Raw genomic sequence first — 19,841 nt, forward strand, 5'->3', positions numbered from 1 at the left:
TTTATATGATGAAAAGTTGTTCTAGTTAGGACCTCACTAGTAATGGATGTAAACACCATAAACACTAAATTTTGTATTTTCTTGGGTACAACAAGTCATGATCTCTAATTTCCCTCTCTTCTATAGGATGTGGCATGTACCTGTATGCCAATATTCACTGGCAAGTTCTGTGAGAGAATACTGAATCCATGTGAATTATTGCCTTGCTTAAATAATGCAACTTGCATAGCTCAGCAGCAAAACTATAACTGCCGGTAAGATTGGAAATTAATTTATATCAGTACTTTGTTGGTTCACTTGATGATATCATGCAGATTGCAGAAAGAAAAGACATCATCATTCACAGAGAACACAGAAAACTATAAACTTTTGTTTTAAAAAAAACATATTTATTTTTTGTGCTTTAGTAGTTTAGGTTTCTTATAAACCCTGTTATACAAAAAGATTTAAAGCATTTAAGGGCTATAAATTGTTTCAATATTAATACTAAAAAAATTATAAATTTTAAAACACTGATGACATTTGACACAGTTATACTAAATGTGCAACTCCCTTTCAAGGTGTATGAAGTTTATGTTGTTTCTGAAAACATAGGGCACCCTATTTAATTTCTAGTTCACAGACACACATTAGTAGACTTACTGATCCTTCAGACAGCATGTGAAAAACTGTTTTAATCAGAAAGACTAAAAATTATCCATTTTAATGTACCAGAAGTGATCCAATGTATGATTTAATTTCATTTTACAATTCATTTTTATATTTTTTTCTGTGCTAGTAAGGAGTACAATTTATCCTGTCCCCCTTCACTTGGCTTTTATCTTGCTGCCTGAGTAAATTCTGATAAGCATTACTGAAGTAAATGTTTTACAAATTTTAGGATGTTAATAAAAGCAGAGAATTGAAAACCTGACTACATATTATGAATTAACTTAGAAACTCCAAAAAATATAACAGAACTATATAACAGAGAGTTTCAGTGCATCAGCAGAGATTCAGTTGAGAAGACTTGAAATTACAAGTAGAGCTATGTTTACAGTTTTCCTAAAGAAGAAAATCCTAACAATTTCATTCGTATTTATTCCTAAATACAGATATACAGTAGTTTCACGAATACAAGCCGCACGGATTATAAGCCGCACCCCTGGTGCCTCGACAATGTTGCTGTCTTTGTCAATAGATAAGCCGCACCCCGAATATTAGCCGCACTTTCGTTCGTCGCGAGAATCCGTGCGCAGCTTTCACAAATTGGCCAATTAGTAACAGGATCGCGGCATAGCGGGCTTTACTGGCTCGGGGCGGGGCCAGGAAGGCTCGGCCCGCTCATGGTTGCCGACGGGGCCGGGTGGCCCAGCTCAGCGCCACGGCTCGGCGGGGCTGGCCGGGTGGTGCTGCCGCCGCCGCCGGGCTCGCTGGCCCCCCTCTCCCGTCAGCACCGCCCCGCTGCCGCGTTCGCTCGCCCGGCTGGCAGGGCGGCCGCCGCCGGGCTCGCCACCCGCCCCGCTGCCGCTTTCGCTCGCCCCGCTGCCGCTTTCGCTCGCCCTGCGCCGCGCCTCGCGAGCGCCGCGCCTCGCGAGCGCCGCGCCCGCCCCGCCCCGCTTTCGCGAGCGGCGCTTTCGCGAGCGGCGCTTTGGCTCGCCGAGCGGCGCTTTCGCGAGCGCCGCTTTGGCTCGCCCCGCCGGCAGGGCTGCCGCCGCCGCCACCAGACTCGCCGGCCGCCCCCTCCCGTCTGCACCGCCGCCGCGTTTCCTCGCCCTGGCCGGCACTGCAGGCCCCCGCACCGCCGGGCTCCCCCACGCTGCTGGCCCCGATTCTGCTGGGCTTCCCCCGCTGCCAGGCAGCCCCACCCGCCGGCCTTCCTGCTTCTGCCATGCTCCCCTGCACTGCTAGCCCCAGTTCTCCCAGGCTCCCCCGCCATGCTGGCTCAGGCTCTGCCGCCCGCCCCCCACACTGCTGGCCCCGCCTCTGCCAGGCTTTCCCACCTCTGCCGGGGCCGGCCGGGCTCCAGCTTGGCTTGGGGCTGCCGCGGGCTCTCACTTCCGTGTTGGCAGCTTTTAGAATTTTGTTAATAGATTAGCCGCCCCGGAATATTAGCCGCACTTCCGGGTTTCCACCAAACTTTTGGTCAAATTGGTGCGGCTTGTATTCGTGAAATTACTGTACATACAAACACACATATTCAAGCTCATATACAGTTAGATCTTCCCATTCAGATATGTAAAACACAGCACAACAGTGTTATCATCCATTTTCCAATTATTTAAACTGAGATATAAGCTAATAATTTATTATTATATAGCTGTCTTGCCCACAATACGTGCATATTAGTATTAAATGTGTTGAAATTTGCATTCAAAAAATAGACATGACATGAAAAATTAATATCCAGATGTATATTGCCTTTATTAACCAAAAAAGAAGAAATGAAAAATTATCCTGGCCCTGTTATTCGTATTGAATAATCTATAATTCCACAAAGTATTTGTAGAAATGGTCTGTATTAGGAACTTTGTTGTACGATAGAAATTGTTTAATAAAAATATCCATTGGAAACCACTGTGGTTGAACTATCTTTCCTTTGATAATATTATGTAAGAATAAGCATGGAAGTAATTATTTAGATCAATATAACAGAACCTAAAAATGGGCAATTAAGAACCCATTTTACATTGGAATGGGTTATAAGTTCATTAACACTAAGAATGCTCTAAAAGGGAACTAACAACCTAGAGAGAGTGCTGTGACTAGTGTTAAATCCACATCATTTACCTCTGCAACCAATTTGCCCACCAGACATTCTTGATGGAGGAGGAGAACTCCAGAAAGTGACTCATATCTTCCAGAGAGGAATATCCAGAGCAGGTGACAATGACACATCTTACACAACTTTGCAGCTTTCTTTGTACAGAGGTAGAGGGTTACAATGCAATCATAGAGTATTAGGACAAAATAAATATGCAATACTATCAGAGACTCATAGAACAGCCCGAGTTGAAAGAGACCTTGAAGTATCTTCTGAGCCAACCTTTCATGGGAAAGGGAGTTTAGATGAGATTTTCTAGTACCCTGTTCAATTGCTTATTGAAAACCTCCGGTGTTCAGAATTAGTTTTGCTATTCATTCCCCTAAGGCTTCAATTATTGATTGCAATAATTTTTATTATTATTTTTATTATTATTTTTTTGTGAAATTAAAATCAGTTTTCCACTACTTAAACTGAAACAGTTAATAAATATAAATATTTATGCTTATGTACTTAAAGGAGGCATTTAGGTGAAAGCATTTTGAGGTAGTATGAATTACATATTTTTCACAAGGAGATCACACTCAGAAGGTTTTTTTGTGAGAGCTGCAAGCTTGCCAAGTACTTGAAATGCAAAGGAGGTGTTGACAGATAGAGAGATCCAACAGGCTTTACTGTTTTAAGAATTCAAAATTTTCTTTTTAAATTCATGTTCTACATTAGCTACTTGACTAACAGAGGATTTCAGAAGACCCATAGGAACAGTGGTTAGACACTTTCAGTTTTCTAACATCACAGACTTGGAAGCTTTCTGCCTGTGATTCATGTTTTAATTCATTTTACCTAAAGGAAATCTACCATTAATTATGTTGCCTGATTTGGGAGATTTGTAGCTGCTCATCAACATTTTTAGTGAAGATTTGATTCATTTTTGGTAATAAGTGTCAAATACTGTATGTTATGTCTCTGTCTAGCCCCTTTGCAATGAACTGCATGTTTCATACTACATTTGGTGCAATACTACATGTAATACTATGACACAAGTCACTTTTTATAGTATTTTAACATCATAAATAAATGTAATGGTGTTTAGATCAGATGCATGTACAAATTCAAATAATAGATGAAGTGCACTTTTTACTTCATTACAGTAATTTCACGACCATAAGGCGCACCGGACAATAAGGCGCACCCCGCCTCCCCCCGGAGTCAACAAAATTCACAACTTTGTAGATCATATAAGGTGCACCGGACTATAGGGCGCACTTTTTTTTGTCGCGAAGATCCATGCCACACACAACAAAGTAACTAATTAGTAACGAAATCCCGCGATCATGGAGTTTACTGGCATGTGCTCAAATTGGAAACATTTTTCACAGATTGGTGTAGCCTTTAAACGCAGTCCCAAGCACCCTCCCCGTGTGCAGGCCCCGGCACTCCTGCCCGCCCCTGGCGCCAGCTGGCAAGGTGAGGCTCGGAGCAGGCGGCGCTCGCGGCAGTATGGAGCAGGCCCCGCTCAGAGCAACCGTGCTACGGAGTGGGCGGTGCGCGCTGGGGTATGGAGTCAGGCCACTGGGAGCGGCCACGCTACAGAGCGGGCGGCGCCCGGCGGCTCTTCGCTCCCGCTGTGGCTGGCAGTTCTTCGCTTCCCCCGCACCCGGGCCGGAGCTGGCAGCAGTTCCCTCCCTCCCCGCACGGCTCCTGCCGGCTGCGGCCACCTGCTCCCGCCCCCGCCTCGCGACTCGGCGCTCCCGTGGCACCACCCCCCCATTGCGGCTCACACTTCCGGGATGGCAAATTTCACACTTTGTCCATCATATAAGGCACACTGGACTATAAGGTGCACTTCTGGGTTCGGGGGAAAATCTTAGTCAAAAGGGTGCGCCTTGTAGTCGTGAAATTACTGTACTTTTTATCTTGCTTACTATGTTGTTCTTCTTATGTCCAAACTACATTATTATATCCTACACAGTCCCAGCTTTTTCTCAACACATCCTTCCTTCTTTGGGAAAGCAATTGTTTTCCATTTTAAGCATATAGTCAAACAGAATCAATTTAATTTTCCCCACTTCAGTTATGATGTATGACTATCTTGTATCCTAATTCCATCCTTTCAGTCTTGATATCACACACAACTTTGTGCTAAGAATCTAATAGGTGTGTTTTTTCTTAAATGTCAAAATTTAAGGTGAATTCAAATAGGCAGTGAGCAAGCATATCCATCACTATAAACTGTGGTTGTTTGCTTTTTATCTTCTTCTATTATCCATGTACTTTAGGATAATAAAAAAAAATCACAAAAAATGTGAAAGGGTTTCTGAGAAAATATGTTCTGTTGGTGCCATATTTGGAACTTTACTGTCAACTTTTTTTTTGTTAGCTTATATTTCCTTTTCCTGACATTGGTATGTTTATTGCAAAACAACAAAAAGCAAAACCAGTAAAAAGTGCAAATATAAAAATTAGAAGAAACCACTTATAAAATTGGCTTGTTAGATTATCTAATTAATGAAATAATCAAAGATTGAAGCAAAAAATCTGGGAACTCTTTCACTTCAGATCATCGGTAAAAATAAATCAGTAAAACAAACACTGAGTTTCTCTGACTTGGTTTTAAATGTTATTTAAAAATTATAAACTATATAAATTATAAACCATGCAAAACCATGGTATTATTTTGCATTCCTTTCATTTATAAATTTTATTATGAAAAACTCCTTTTAGCTATAATACGTGAACTAGATCTTTGCTAAAAATTGAATTTGCAAGAATTTTGAAGCCGTGTAGTTGAAATTGTAGAAACATGATTGCATGCAGCACCTTTTCCAAGAGGAAGATGAGGATTTTGTGGTTTATTGCTACTCGCATGGAGTGTCCCCATGTGTTTGTGCTACACCAGCCTCAAAGCATATAACCATTTACAGGTTTTTCCATATCCATTTATCTCTGTCCAAATGGGTCTATGCATGAATTGTGGTTGGTTTCCAGGGATTTCTGATTAAATCCAACCAGTTTAATGCTTAACTAAGGTTAATAAAGTGACTTAAGCTTCTGGGCATGTCTGTGCATTCCTCACACTCAGAGCCATACCCACAGACAGACATCTTTAAGATTTAGAAAGCGTGGTTAACTCGGATGCTTTCTATTGAATGTTGCCACCTAAGTAGTTGCTATGGAAAATATATCACTTATTTTAGTGTACTGCATAACTGTGAGAAGTTTCATGCATTTCGAAACAAGGAATTGGACAGGTTTTTTCTAAATGAGAAAACATAAGCAACACATCTGGATCTCATACCTGTTAGGAGTAAGACGATAGGAAAACCAGAAGCAATTCTGTATAATCTTCATGATTTCTAGTTTCTGGACTGAATAATTTGAAAAAAAATCTAACTTAGAAACAGCTAAAAAAAAATCCCATCTATAACTTTTGGATTATTTCTCAAGCACAAATTTTCAGCTAGCTAGCCATTTCCTTCTCTTCTTCTTAAATCTTTTCTTTCCATGATAGCAGAAATAGCCTTTAGACAGAGGAACATGCTGTGTCTGTAAGAATATAATGAGAGTGTTTGACAAGGATTATCTATCTATCAAGATATAAGTATTCAAATATTTTTCTACATTGTTCCATTATTGCTTTTGAATAAGGCTTCTTTACTATCCATTTGAATGTTACCCTTTTTATTTGTGTATAAGAGATTTTTTTTTCTTTAACATAGGAGGGCTACATCAGGAAAAGATTTTCTCCTACTAATAATAAGTGCTGACATGAAGCAGACTTTCTCTAATCCTTTTACATATATAAGTTATCCATCACTCCATTGGCACTACATGAAACTAACAGTCACAAAAGATTGAATGCTAGTTTTTTCTTTAAAAAAAAGTACTGAATTAAAATTAAGTAAACACATCAACAACTATGCATTGTTGTCTCTAGATTGCTCCTTACATAATTAAGCAGTTCTTTATCCCACTCTTTATTCATTAGCAATGATCGATGTTTATTTCTCACTTATCACATTTTAATTTTTATATTAAAGGATCTCTCTTATGCTTAAATTTACCTATCCTTTCTAACAGTTTTCTAAAACCTTGCTACCTTGTCTATAAATGTTTATTAAATATTACCTCATTCTAGATTTTTTTATTTCCTAGAAGATTATATGAAATATTGGTGTGAAAATACTTTTATCAGTGAAAGAAATTATTTGTGAAAAGCAACATTATACAGAATCATGCAAGGGATTTTTAATTTCTTGAAAACATATTCTGTTTATTTTAAATAATGTAAGAGGTCTATTTTGTTACTGCAAGAACATTATTTAATAGAATTATGGAACATAATTAAATACAATTAACTTTTAAAATGCAAGTTCTCTAAAATACCCTGGTGTATTTGCAGCTGCATGCCAGGATTCACTGGAAAGAACTGTGAGGAAGTAATTGACTACTGCAGGCTGCTCAGCATCAACTGTCTGAATGAAGGATTGTGTCTTAATATAATTGGAGGATTCACTGTAAGTAATTTAATACATGTTAAACTAATTCAGGGTTCTAAAGTATAAAAGCTTCAGACAAGCAAACTTGAAATGCATTCATTACTCTAAGAGACAAAAGTGGCACAATTTTATAGGTTTTATTTATTTTAATCAATAACACAAGGGAAATTCACTTGGGTAATATGGATTTTTTTATTACTTTTGTACTGAGATCTTGTTTAATACTACATCAAGTAAGATAACTGAAGGGTATTTTCATAGTTAAAAGAATGTATAATAATTGTGGTCCACTGTCATTACCCACAAAGATTATAATCACAACTTTGTTGCTGCCTTTTAAAATACATTGCTTGAATTAAGATCATCTCTTGCCATGTTTTTTTAACCAGAACCAAATTACTTATCTACACATAAACATGTTTAAAATTACAGTAATTTCACGACCATAAGGCGCACCGGACTATGAGGCGCACCCCCCAGGAGTCGGCAAAATTCACAACTTTGTAGATCATATAAGGCACACCGGACTATAAGGCGCACTTTTTTTTGCAGCGAGGCTCCACCCCCAACTCCCCCCGCACGGTTGCTGGCCGAGGCCCCGCTGCATTCACCCGGTAGCCATGGGCCCCCGGGACTGCCTGGACCCGGGAGGGGCGGTGCTGCGGGTCCCCGGGCCCGCATCAACCCAGCAGCCATGGGCCCCCAGGCCCGCCTCCACCTGGCAGGGGCGGTGCCGCAGGCCCCCGGGCCCACCTCCAGCTGGCTGCCGTGGCACTGTTGGCTCCCCCCACGGCTCACAGTTCACGCTTCTGGTTTGGCAAATTTCGCAACTTTGTACATCAGATAAGGTGCACCGGACTATAAGGTGCACTTCTGGGTTCGAGGGAAAATTTTAGTCAAAAAGGTGCGCCTTGTAGTCGTGAAATTACTGTAATACAAATTTAAAACTTTGATGATGAAACTGTGGTGTGGGGATGGTAATTCCAACTGACAATTTGGGATAAAAATATTAGATCTGCTTGCTTCAACTCTCTAAATTGCTCCTGAAAATGTTAAGCAAGGTGCAGAATCTGGCTCTTGTCCTTGTTAAACTCCCTATGGTTGCTTATTGCCTGTCCCTCTATTTTTTCAAGGTCTCTCTGTAAGGATGCTCTGTCCTTGAGGGAGTCTAAAGCTCCTTCCAGTTTAGCGTCACCTGCAAACTTGCATTGTATTCCTTCAAGTTCTTTGTCCAGGTCATTTATGAAGACGCTGAAGAGCACAGGGCTGAGGATGGAGCCCTGTGGAACCCCACTAGTCACAGGTCACCAGACTGGTGTCACACCATTCTTTATAACCTTTGGTACTGACCTGTGAGCCAGTTGCTCATTCATCATGTAACCTGGTTATTACAGTAATTTCACGAATACAAGCCGCACCAATTTGACCAAAATTTTGGTGGAAACCCGGAAGTGCGGCTAATATTCCGGGGCGGCTAATCTATTAACAAAATTCTAAAAGCTGCCAACACGGAAGTGAGAGCCCGCGGCAGCCCCAAGCCAAGCTGGAGCCCGGCCGGCCCCGGCTGAGGTGGGAAAGCCTGGCAGAGGCGGGGTCAGCAGTGTGGGGGGCGGGCGGCAGAGCCTGAGCCAGCAGGGCGGGGCAGGGGGGCGGCAGAGCCCGGGCCAGCAGGGCGGGGGAGCCCGGGAGAACTGGGGCTAGCAGTGCAGGGGAGCATGGCAGAAGCAGGAAGGCCGGCGGGTGGGGCTGCCTGGCAGCGGGGGAAGCCCAGCAGAATCGGGGCCAGCAGCGTGGGGGAGCCCGGCGGTGCGGGGGCCTGCAGTGCCGGCCAGGGCGAGGAAACGCGGCGGCGGTGCAGACGGGAGGGGGCGGCCGGCGAGCCCGGCGGCGGGGCTAGGGAACGCGGCGCGCCGTGGCCGGCGAGCCCGGTGGCGGGGCTAGGGAACGCGCCGCGGCCGGCGAGCCCGGCGGCGGGGCTAGGGAACGCGGCGCGCCGCGGCCGGCGAGCCCGGCGGCGGGGCTAGGGAACGCGGCGCGCCGCGGCCGGCGAGCCCGCCGGCGGGGCTAGGGAACGCGCCGCGGCCGGCGAGCCCGCCGGCGGGGCTAGGGAACGCGGCGCGCCGCGGCCGGCGAGCCCGCTGGCGGGGCTAGGGAACGCGGCACGCCGCGGCCGGCGAGCCCGCCGGCGGGGCTAGCGAACGCGGCAACGGGGCGGTGCTGACGGGAGAGGGGGGCCAGCGAGCCCGGTGGCGGCGGCAGTACCACCCGACCAGCCCCGCCGAGCCGTGGCGCTGAGCTGGGCCACCCGGCCCCGTCGGCAACCATGAGCGGGCCGAGCCTGCCTGGCCCCGCCCCGAGCCAGTAAAGCCCGCTATGCCGCGATCCTGTTACTAATTGGCCAATTTGTGAAAGCTGCGCACGAACGAAAGTGCGGCTAATATTCGGGGTGCGGCTTATCTATTGACAAAGACAGCAACATTGTCGAGGCACCGGGGGTGCGGCTTATAATCCGTGCGGCTTGTATTCGTGAAACTACTGTAATATTTTGTCCAGAAGGATCCCATGAGAGACAGTATCAAAAGCATTGCTGAAAAGATTGCATCCACTAATTTTCCTAGATCAACTAAGTGGGTTTCCCTTTCATGGAAGGAAATAAATTTTGACAAGCAGGACTTTGCCTATGAAGCTATGCTGGCTGTGACCGAGAACTGCAACACTCTGGGTGTCGTTCAATACTTCTCAGAATAATAATTTCCATGGTGTTATCAGGCACTGAAGTGAGACAGACAGGCCTGTAGTTTCTGGGGTCCTTCTTCCTGTTCTATGTGTGGCAATGACCACAGAAAGTGGTAGTGCAGCTAATAATACACAAATATGTTAAATATTTCTTGGTGGACAGCACTACTATAGAAAAACATATCTTCTAGGAGAGGCAAATTCAATGCTGTATCCATAGAAAAAAGAATATGAGCTACACAATAGTGAGTGTTCCTGATAGTCAGTGACAAAGAAGGCAACTTTTAGCTCAAAGTGAATTTTAAAATCTGACACCATACCATTGGTGACAATCCCTGTAGTCAAAAATAGGCACTTGTACACATTGAAGCATTTTTCAGTAGTAATACATTTTTGACTGTCAGTGAAGGGTCATCATAGGCAGCTAAGTAATCTAAATCATTTTAAGAAGTTTGCAAATGAGGAAACTCTCACAATCTTAAAACAGTCCATGGTCTATCAGTTTTTCTCAGAAGAAAAAAAAAAAAAAAGGAGCAATTGTATTTAAAACATTCAACTGCTGGTACCAAAAATTTTGAAGCCACATTAGCAACAAAGTGATGAAAGTACTGTGCATGGTTCTGAGCAGCTGCTTCTTCTATGTGCTACTGATTATAGTAGGAACATTTTCAAAGGTTTTTTAGGTAATGCTGTGTTTCAGCAGTTTCCTATCAGATCAGTGCCACGTCACATGTGTCCTGTCCTTGTGAATAACTTCACCAGACATTAAATTTCATGAGGATCTATTACTGTGGGATCCAAACCCCATAATTCCCACAGAACGCTGAAGTCAAGGCAGCAGACTCATTCACTGATAATAAAAGGTTAGGAAAAGGATTATATTTTCCAAAGTTGCCATGAATAGTGAAAAGATAAATCCCCCCATTTTATTTGGGCTCTGAAGAAGATCAAATATATGATATTTACCTTGTTGGTTTCTAAAGCACAAAAAGACAACACCGCAGCTTTCACTCACTTTCAGAAATATATATATCACTTGGGCATATTGACAAGCACAATTCTTGGACGTGAACAGATCTTCCTCTCTCAAAAAACACTGATATGAAAAATTCTATTATTTACTATTGATTTAACAATTATTGCAAGAAGACTGCTATTGAATTTCTCCTGATTTTCACCTGCAATGTTGGAACTGCTACGAATAAATATAGTCATTATAAAAGTTTTGAAGAAAATATAATATAGCATATATATATATAAAGCATATAATATATCCTTTTTCAATATCCATACCATAGGAAAGATTTTAATTAATTTACCGTTTTTTTTTTCAATTTTATAATATATAACTATGCCTACTTAGAGACAAGGGACACTATTTTAAGAAAGTTTGAGCATAAACCATATTTATACAAATACTGATATGTGAACTAATTTCAGATTTCAGCAGTCTTATTCAATAAAAATATTTAACTACATTATTATGAGAATATGATAACCTGCTTCTTTAAAAAGTTGTTTAAAAATCTGCCTACAGATACACTTTTCAATAGATTTTTCTGTTCTCATGGCAACTTTTCTTTTTCTTAAACGGATTTTATAAGTGAAAAGTCAGTGTTCTTCTTTTGCAGCTGATACTATTTTCTCATTGCTTTTAATCTGATTGTCTTAAACAATTTATGGCTGTAGGTATCTGTTTTCCTTATCTTTACCTGAAGACAGGGAAAATATGAGCAATGACCAAAAGGCAAGAGATAGGGAAGAAAGAGCTGTTATTTGTTCCATGCTAATCATACTACTGCCGCATGCTAACCACCTCAGGGTATGGAGTGATTTGAGAAGTGTTCTCCCAGTGATTTAGAATGGTTCCAGTAAAGCCTCTGGCACATGACTGGGCAGTGAAAGCCAATAAAGAGAGTATACAAACAAGAAATCACTTGTGGATGTAAAGCTTTCCTCTAGGTTCCCAGAGGGGATCAAGTACGACACTATCTATTTATCCACAGCAAGTAGTTTAGATCATGGCAAAAAGTATTATCTCTCCTTAAGATCTCCTGTTTCTTCCTGAAACAATAGTATTAAACTGAAAAAAACCTCAAAACCATTAAAAAAAAAAAGATACTGAAAAATGTATTAAGTCAATCTAGTGCAAATTCTGAGAATAACAGAACTCTAGTTTACCAGAATTTGGAAGCCTGGAAAGGAGCACAGTTTTGAAAAGATGATAGCAGGAAAGTTAAGGTACAAAATCTGTCAAGTCTTTGGCATACTATGCCATACTTTGGCATACTGTCTTGACTTTCTAGGGAAAAACCACTGAATTGCATAAAAAAGATAGAATTTACAGGTCAGTTATGATTAACTACAGAAGTGCATTTGAGGAACAAGAAAGTGCAGCTCTACAGTGGTTGCTACACACCCTCCCATTTGTGATCTGCCTTATACTTCCTACAGAAGGGTAGGTAAATTGAAAGCACTTTTCCTTTCTCATAGGGTAAAAATGCTCATTCATTACTTTTTTCTTTTCTCTCTCTTTTTTTTTTTTTTTGTCTAGCAGCTCCTTACTATGCTGCAAGCAACTATCTTTCAACTTACATGGTCTGCGTAGTGTCTCCAAGTCTATTTTGTCAATATACCTTTTTCCCATCATCCTGACAAACCACTGATTTGTGCAAGGCTGTGTGCTAACAGCTAGCAAAGAAATTGAGTTATGTAGACACAAAAACTGAAGCTGAAAGATGAAGAGGAAGCAATGTCATTGTAAGGTCCATTTCCATTTGCCAACACTACACTTGAGACAAGGTCTAAACAAATTATACATACTGCCTGAACAGCAGAGCTGTGTTGGCAAAGAAACACACACAAGTGCAGCATTAAAGAAAGAGAAAATAATCTCTGCTACCACTCTGAGTTTTACCACTACAACTTCTGTTGGTCATTCAAAGAAAATGTTTGAAATTTCTCTGAGAATCTACACTGAAACTTGCATGTGAAATTTTGTATTGGAATAATTGCCAATGGATGCCCTGATACCTTCAAAAAGAACAACAGGGAATGCTGCTGATTTCTAACTGGTGTTCCTACAGTGCAGTGGAAGTAGATTGTGCTTTTAAGGGAGAGTGAAGCTAAGGATAAAGAAGTAATGGTTTTAACTTCTACAGGTAATTTTCCTGGAGAACATTAATTAATGAGAACAGGTACAGTAATTTCACGAATACAAGCCGCACCAATTTGACCAAAATTTTGGTGGAAACCCGGAAGTGCAGCTAATATTCCGGGGCGGCTAATCTATTAACAAAATTCTAAAAGCTGCCAACACGGAAGTGAGAGCCCGCGGCAGCCCCAAGCCAAGCTGGAGCCCGGCCGGCCCCGGCTGAGGTGGGAAAGCCTGGCAGAGGCGGGGCCAGCAGTGTGGGGGGCGGGCGGCTGAGCCTGAGCCAGCAGGGCGGGGCAGGGGGGCGGCAGAGCCCGGGCCAGCAGGGCGGGGGAGCCCGGGAGAACTGGGGCTAGCAGTGCAGGGGAGCATGGCAGAAGCAGGAAGGCCGGCGGGTGGGGCTGCCTGGCAGCGGGGGAAGCCCAGCAGAATCGGGGCCAGCAGCGTGGGGGAGCCCGGCGGTGCGGGGGCCTGCAGTGCCGGCCAGGGCGAGGAAACGCGGCGGCGGTGCAGACGGGAGGGGGCGGCCGGCGAGCCTGGTGGCGGCGGCGGCAGCCCTGCCGGCGGGGCGAGCGAAAGCGGCGCTCGCGAAAGCGCCACCGCTCGCGAAAGCGCCGCGGGGCGAGGCGGGGCGCGGTGCTCGCGAGGCGCGGCGCGGGGCGAGCGAAAGCGGCAGCGGGGCGGGCGGCGAGCCCGGCGGCGGCAGCCCTGCCAGCCGGGCGAGCGAACGCGGCAGCGGGGCGGTGCTGACGGGAGAGGGGGGCCAGCGAGCCCGGCGGCGGCGGCAGCCCGCCGGCAGGGCTAGGGAACGCGGCGCGGCCGCCGAGCCGGGCGGCGGCAGCCCGCCGGCAGGGCTAGGGAACGCGGCAGCGGGGCGGTGCTGACGGGAGAGGGGGGCCAGCGAGCCCGGCGGCGGCGGCGGCGGCAGCCCGGCGGCGGCGGCAGCCCGCCGGCAGGGCTAGGGAACGCGGTGCGGCCAGCGAGCCGGGCGGCGGCAGGCCGCCGGCAGGGCTAGGGAACGCGGCGCGGCGGGCGAGCCGGGTGGCGGCAGGCCGCCGGCAGGGCTAGGGAACGCGGCAGCGGGGCGGTGCTGATGGGAGAGGGGGGCCAGCGAGCCCGGCGGCGGCAGCGGCGGCAGCCCGCCGGCAGGGCTAGGGAACGCGGCAGCGGGGTGGTGCTGACGGGAGAGGGGGGCCAGCGAGCCCGGCGGCGGCGGCAGCACCACCCGGCCAGCCCCACCCGGCCAGCCCCGCCGAGCCGTGGCGCTGAGCTGGGCTACCCGGCCCCGTCGGCATCCATGAGCGGGCTGAGCCTGCCTGGCCCCGCCCCGAGCCAGTAAAGCCCGCTATGCCGCGATCCTGTTACTAATTGGCCAATTTGTGAAAGCTGCGCACGGATTCTCGCGACGAACGAAAGTGCGGCTAATATTCGGGGTGCGGCTTATCTATTGACAAAGACAGCAACATTGTCGAGGCACCGGGGGTGCGGCTTATAATCCGTGCGGCTTGTATTCGTGAAACTACTGTACACAGATGCATTCTTGTCAATTCCATTCAGAAAACTGTTCCCCAGTCACCAGAATTTTGCTTTCTTATATGGATGTACATTTAATAATATTTATCTAATGGCATGATTCACCGTAAGAGGATAGAAAAATTAATATAATAGAAAAGAGTGATATCTAAAATCTTGCCCTGCAGATGGCTTTGTGGTAGTCCATGTTGTACTCTTTTCATCTTTTTCTCACATCCATATAATGAGGTCATAGCTTTTATATTTGGAACTTTATGGTGAATCTGAGATATTTCAACAACAAAGTGTGCACCAAGAAGATATAGGATTGATTAAAAAAAAAAATGAATATACATTAATAATCAGTAACACCATGGGTCACACTGCTGTAGTTGAAGTTAAAAAACACAGCAAACATGTTTTGCCCAAAGACTACAGTGTTGTCTAGCAAAGCAGGAGACTGTATATCCACACAGAAAATGGTGTTCACTGAAGCTGATATGTTCCTTCTAGGGTGATGTGGGAAGGAGGATAGAGGAGGGAACCTCTCTTTTTCCTGTGATTTTCCCTATGTCAAGCTGATACGTGGCCCTCATTCAGCAGAACTTGTACAGAAATTGCAATCAGGCAGACAAAGGTCCAGGTTGCCTCCCTTCCAGATGAGGTTTACCTTTGTGGGTGCAGAACCAGGCCCATCAGTCAACTGTCAGGTGGGGAATCAAATTGCTGCTTTGCAGAAGAGCAGTGAGCAGCGTCAAGCCCCACAGGCTTGCCTGAAAAGCCTTTGTGGAAAGGCTGCTCCTCTGGTCCTCTTGGTAAGCTCTTCCCTGAGGAGCCACTCTCAGTCCTAAAGCTTTTTGATAATGCTTTATCCCTACAAGTCTGGCTGAATTTGTAACTCAGAAGAAAAGAATCTCTATGGAGAATTGGCAATAATCTCCAAAATGGAGCTATGCCATACTGCTTAGATCTCACAGCCCTAAGAGGCCCTCCACCTTATTCTTAGAGAAGCTATAGTAATTTCACGACCATAAGGCACACCAGACTATAAGGCGCACCTCTGGGAGTCGGCAAATTTTGCAACTTTGTACATTATATAAGGCGCACCGGACTATAAGCCGCACTTTTTTTTTGCAGCGAGGATCCACCCCCAGCTCCCCTCCGTGCGGTTGCTGGCCGAGGCCCCGCCTCAACTCGGCAGCCATTGGCCCTCGGGCCCGCCTGTACCCAACAGGGCTGGGGCATGCCCCCCACCGCTTCGTGCCACCTCCCCAGGGCCAGGGCATGCCTGCCACCCCTCGGCGCTGCCTCCACAGGGCCGGGCCTGCCTGTACCCGGCAGCCGCGGCCCTGCCGGCTCCCCCCGCAGCTCGCAGCTCACACTTCTGGGTTGGTAAATTTCCAAACTTTTGCCCATATATAAGGCGTACCGGACTATAAGGTGCACTTCTGGGTTCTAGCGAAAATTTTAGTCAAAAGAGTGCACCTTATAGTCATGAAATTACTGTATTTATATTTATTGCATGATAGGAGAAATAACTTCTAGATCACATATCCAGAACTGAAAGGCAGTATATCTGAGAGAAAACAACTTGTTTAACACATTCAGTTCTTTCCAAAAAATGCACTGGGGCTTTTTAAAGCCCTCTGCACTGTATCTATCACCATTTGTTTTCTGAGTATTAAATAGCTACAAGGAAACAAACATTTAATATATTTGGAGTATTATATACTAAAGCCGTTGTTTAGAGCAATAAAATGGTTATGAATATTTATAACAGATCTACTACCAATGCTAGAAGCAATGAAAATTTGCACTGTAAAGTCTGTTGCTCTCAGATGCAATTTTTATCCTTACATACAACATGTAAAATAGATTATTGTCATTTTCCCCTTTTAAAAAATCTACAGTCTCTCCTACTGTTTCTCCCCATGGACCATATGAGAACATTATAGCCTCATCTCTGTGAAGCCACTTTGCCACTATCATTAAGTCTATTGATGTCTCTCCTGTGTTTGTCCTTCCAGCTGAGTGTTCAAAATAGCAGTAGTTCAAAGTCAGATACTTCCATTAGGGGATAGTTTTCCACAAGTTAATTAGTCAATTTTCTTTCACAGAGTAGCAGTAATTCTACAGAAGAGTTCACATAAATTTTAAAATGTCCCAAACAGCTTTTTCCTTCTTTAATTTGGACTTTATCAAAATTAATTTTCCTGTTTTTCTTTATCCATTGAAATAAACCCCATCAAAGCACCCTAGGTACATTTCATATGTGCTGCTAATTATCTCTGAACTGTACAGCAGTTAATCAACAGTAGAAATCTTCATGCAATAAACTAAATGTCCTTCTTTTAAAGAGTAAATTTAAATGAAATATATTTAATTAAAATAGTGATCATGTAATCATTTTAGATATCTTTGTATCAGTGAATTTATATAGTATAAGAGCATATAATTAAATATAAATGGACAGCAAAACACACCAGATATAACCAATATAAATTTTCTGGTTTATTTTTAAGTGCAACTTCTGAGAACTAAAAGCAAGCCTGTGCTCAAGATTAAACCACTTTTCAAAGACAGAGAAATTCCCCAAATTTCTTCTTTACTGACTTCCCTATCTAATAAGGAGCTGGCCCCTTGAGATAAGGAAAATGTCTGTAGAAAGAGTCCATAAAATTTCACTCAGCCAATGTATTTCACTCAGCACTATGTATTTCTGAAGCACATAATTAAAATAATATTTCACCTGTTTATTAATGCCAGTAAGGTCAGACACACATTCTCCATGTGCTGCATAAATTTTGTGCTGTTTTTGGTAACTGTTTTCAATACTGTACAGTAAGTTTCTAGCTTGAGCTTCTGGATGATTATTTTTCATTTTTCAGTATTTGCCCTTTTGTCATCTACTACCAAAATCTCAAAAATGCACATTCTTAATTTGCCTTTTAAAGTTATAAAAAATTATAATAAAATGTCATTATTTATGAAGTCATATATAAAGAGAGATGGCACCTCCTCAAACTACAAAGATAATTACATCTTCCCACCTTCTATATGAGATACGCATGGGTAGAATTCTAGTTTCTGTTTTTTCCATATGTTCACCTGAGAAATGAAATAATATAATCTTTATTAAAATTAATTAATTAATTCAAGTTAAGACATATTTCTGCTGAAATCCCTAGTTGTTTTACCTAAAATCAGGGTTTCATATGAAGGAGCATTTCCTATCAAAGATCATAGTATCATAGAATGGTTTGAATTTGAAGTGACCTATAAAGGTCACTTAGTCCAAATCCCCATCAATGGGCAGGGACATCATCCACTACGTCAGATTATTCAGAGTCCCCTTCAACCAGACCTTCAGTGTTTCTGGAGATGAGGCATCTACCACCCCTCTAAGCAACTTACTCCAGTGTTTCACAATTCTCATTGTGAAAAAGTAATTCCCGCTGTCTAAACTGAATCTACCTTCTTTTATTTTGCAAACATTACCCCTTCTCTTGCTATATAACCTGCTAAAAAGTTTTTATAAGCCCTTGTCAAAAAGGGAGATTCCTCAACACTTGGTGTGTGAGATTTACTCAGCCCTTAGTGTTTAATTTGCCTACCAGAACTCCAGGAAAGCTGATCAGATTGTGTCCAACCTGTCTGTCGGTGTCCCATTATGGGCACCCTTCACTGAGCAGTCCTGCTAGATTGGAGAGTGGCTTGACTGACTCATTCAGGAACACACACCAACAGCACAAGGGAGACCCTTCCACTGTGTGGAGTATGTTGCCCTTTGCTGGTGCTTGTGAAGGACTCACACCAACAGTTCACAGAACAGCATTCCTTATTAATATAAAATTGTGAAAGGTAAAGTTTCAAGGATTGTCAGTGGTAGTATCTGGCTGCAAAAACATATTCAAAGCAATACACAGACAAGCTAAGATTCTCAATAAAAATATTCACCATAGACGCAGTACAGTTCTCACCCAATAGGGGTCCCTGAGCTGGAAAACACAGGTTCACCCCATTGAGTGATCCCAGCAGTTATGATAGAGTTTTCCCTAACATTCCCCATTCTCTACTTTTATACTATTTGTCTATGTTTAGATGGAGCTGGAGTAACTCTAGTCATACATATCTTTGTTACTGTCTGGTGTAAAACTCTCTCACTTCACTTTTAAAGATACATTCAAAAAAATAAGAGAGCACACACCTTATAAGGTGGATCATATGCTGAAGGGGGATAACTTTGGGATGGAGGTGTGTGTTAATCTTACATTTAGGCTATAATGAACAAAGTTCATCTGAGGAATGTGATTTTGCCAGAGCTTCTGGCTCAACAGCAGAATATCTTTCCCTATGTCCCGTGGCTCTCCTTTGTAGTTTCTCAGCTACAAAGAAAGCACAATTGAGTTCCCCTCCCTGCAAGGGTTTCAACAGTGCCTGGCTGCAGTGTCTCCACTCTGCTCCACCCTCCATTTCACACGCCTCAGCAGGTGCCTATAGTTCCAGATCATGTGTACTGGAAATCATTATGGAATAGGTTTTGGGCATGCCAACTACATTCCACCCAGGGAGCAACAATTGTATTTTACCCCATAATTTCCATACCTAACTTCTGTTAGGATGTGAGTATGACTTCTCAGTTTCCTCTAATTTTGCAGCCAGTCATCTTTCTACAGCACTCCTTAATGAAAGATCACCGGAAGATCTTCCCAGAATTGTTTTTGCTCCAGACTGGACAACTCAAACTCTAACAGCCTGTCTTAGGAAAGCTACTCCAGCCCTCCGTGGCCTCCTGGTGACCCAATCCTATACTCAATGGCTTTGTTGTAATGAGGATCCCAGAGCCGGCTGCAGCACTCCAGGTGGGATCTCACCAGAGCAGTGTAGAGGAAAATAATCACTTCCCTTGATGTGCTGGCCGCGCTGTTTTTATGCAGCACAGGATACAACTGGCTCTCTGGGCTGCAAGTACACATTGCTGACTCACGCCCAACTTTTCACCCAACCCTCTCTACTAGGCTATTCTCAAGGCCTTTGCCCTCAGCCCGTGTTGGTAACAGCGGTTTTCCCCTACCAAAGTGCAGGACTTTGCATTTGGCCATGTTGACCCTTATGGGGAGTTCCCATGGGCCCAATTCTCAAGTTTGTTCAGGTTCCCCTGCATGGTGTCCCATACTGCAGTTTGTCACTTGCACTG

The 19,841-nt window shown here is 44.1% G+C and overlaps 1 protein-coding gene across 1 annotated transcript in view; it reads left to right on the top strand.

Moving 5' to 3' along the window:
• The window catches only part of EYS (eyes shut homolog), an 811,979-nt gene that overhangs the window by 132,624 nt on the left and 659,514 nt on the right, over nt 1–19,841 (top strand). The window contains 2 exon segments of the mRNA XM_033053725.1: nt 127–254; nt 7,146–7,260. Of these exon segments, the coding sequence (XP_032909616.1) occupies nt 127–254; nt 7,146–7,260 (243 nt within the window).

The sequence above is a fragment of the Catharus ustulatus genome, chromosome 3, assembly GCF_009819885.2.
Source record: "Catharus ustulatus isolate bCatUst1 chromosome 3, bCatUst1.pri.v2, whole genome shotgun sequence".
NCBI classification, from domain to species: Eukaryota; Metazoa; Chordata; class Aves; order Passeriformes; family Turdidae; genus Catharus; species Catharus ustulatus.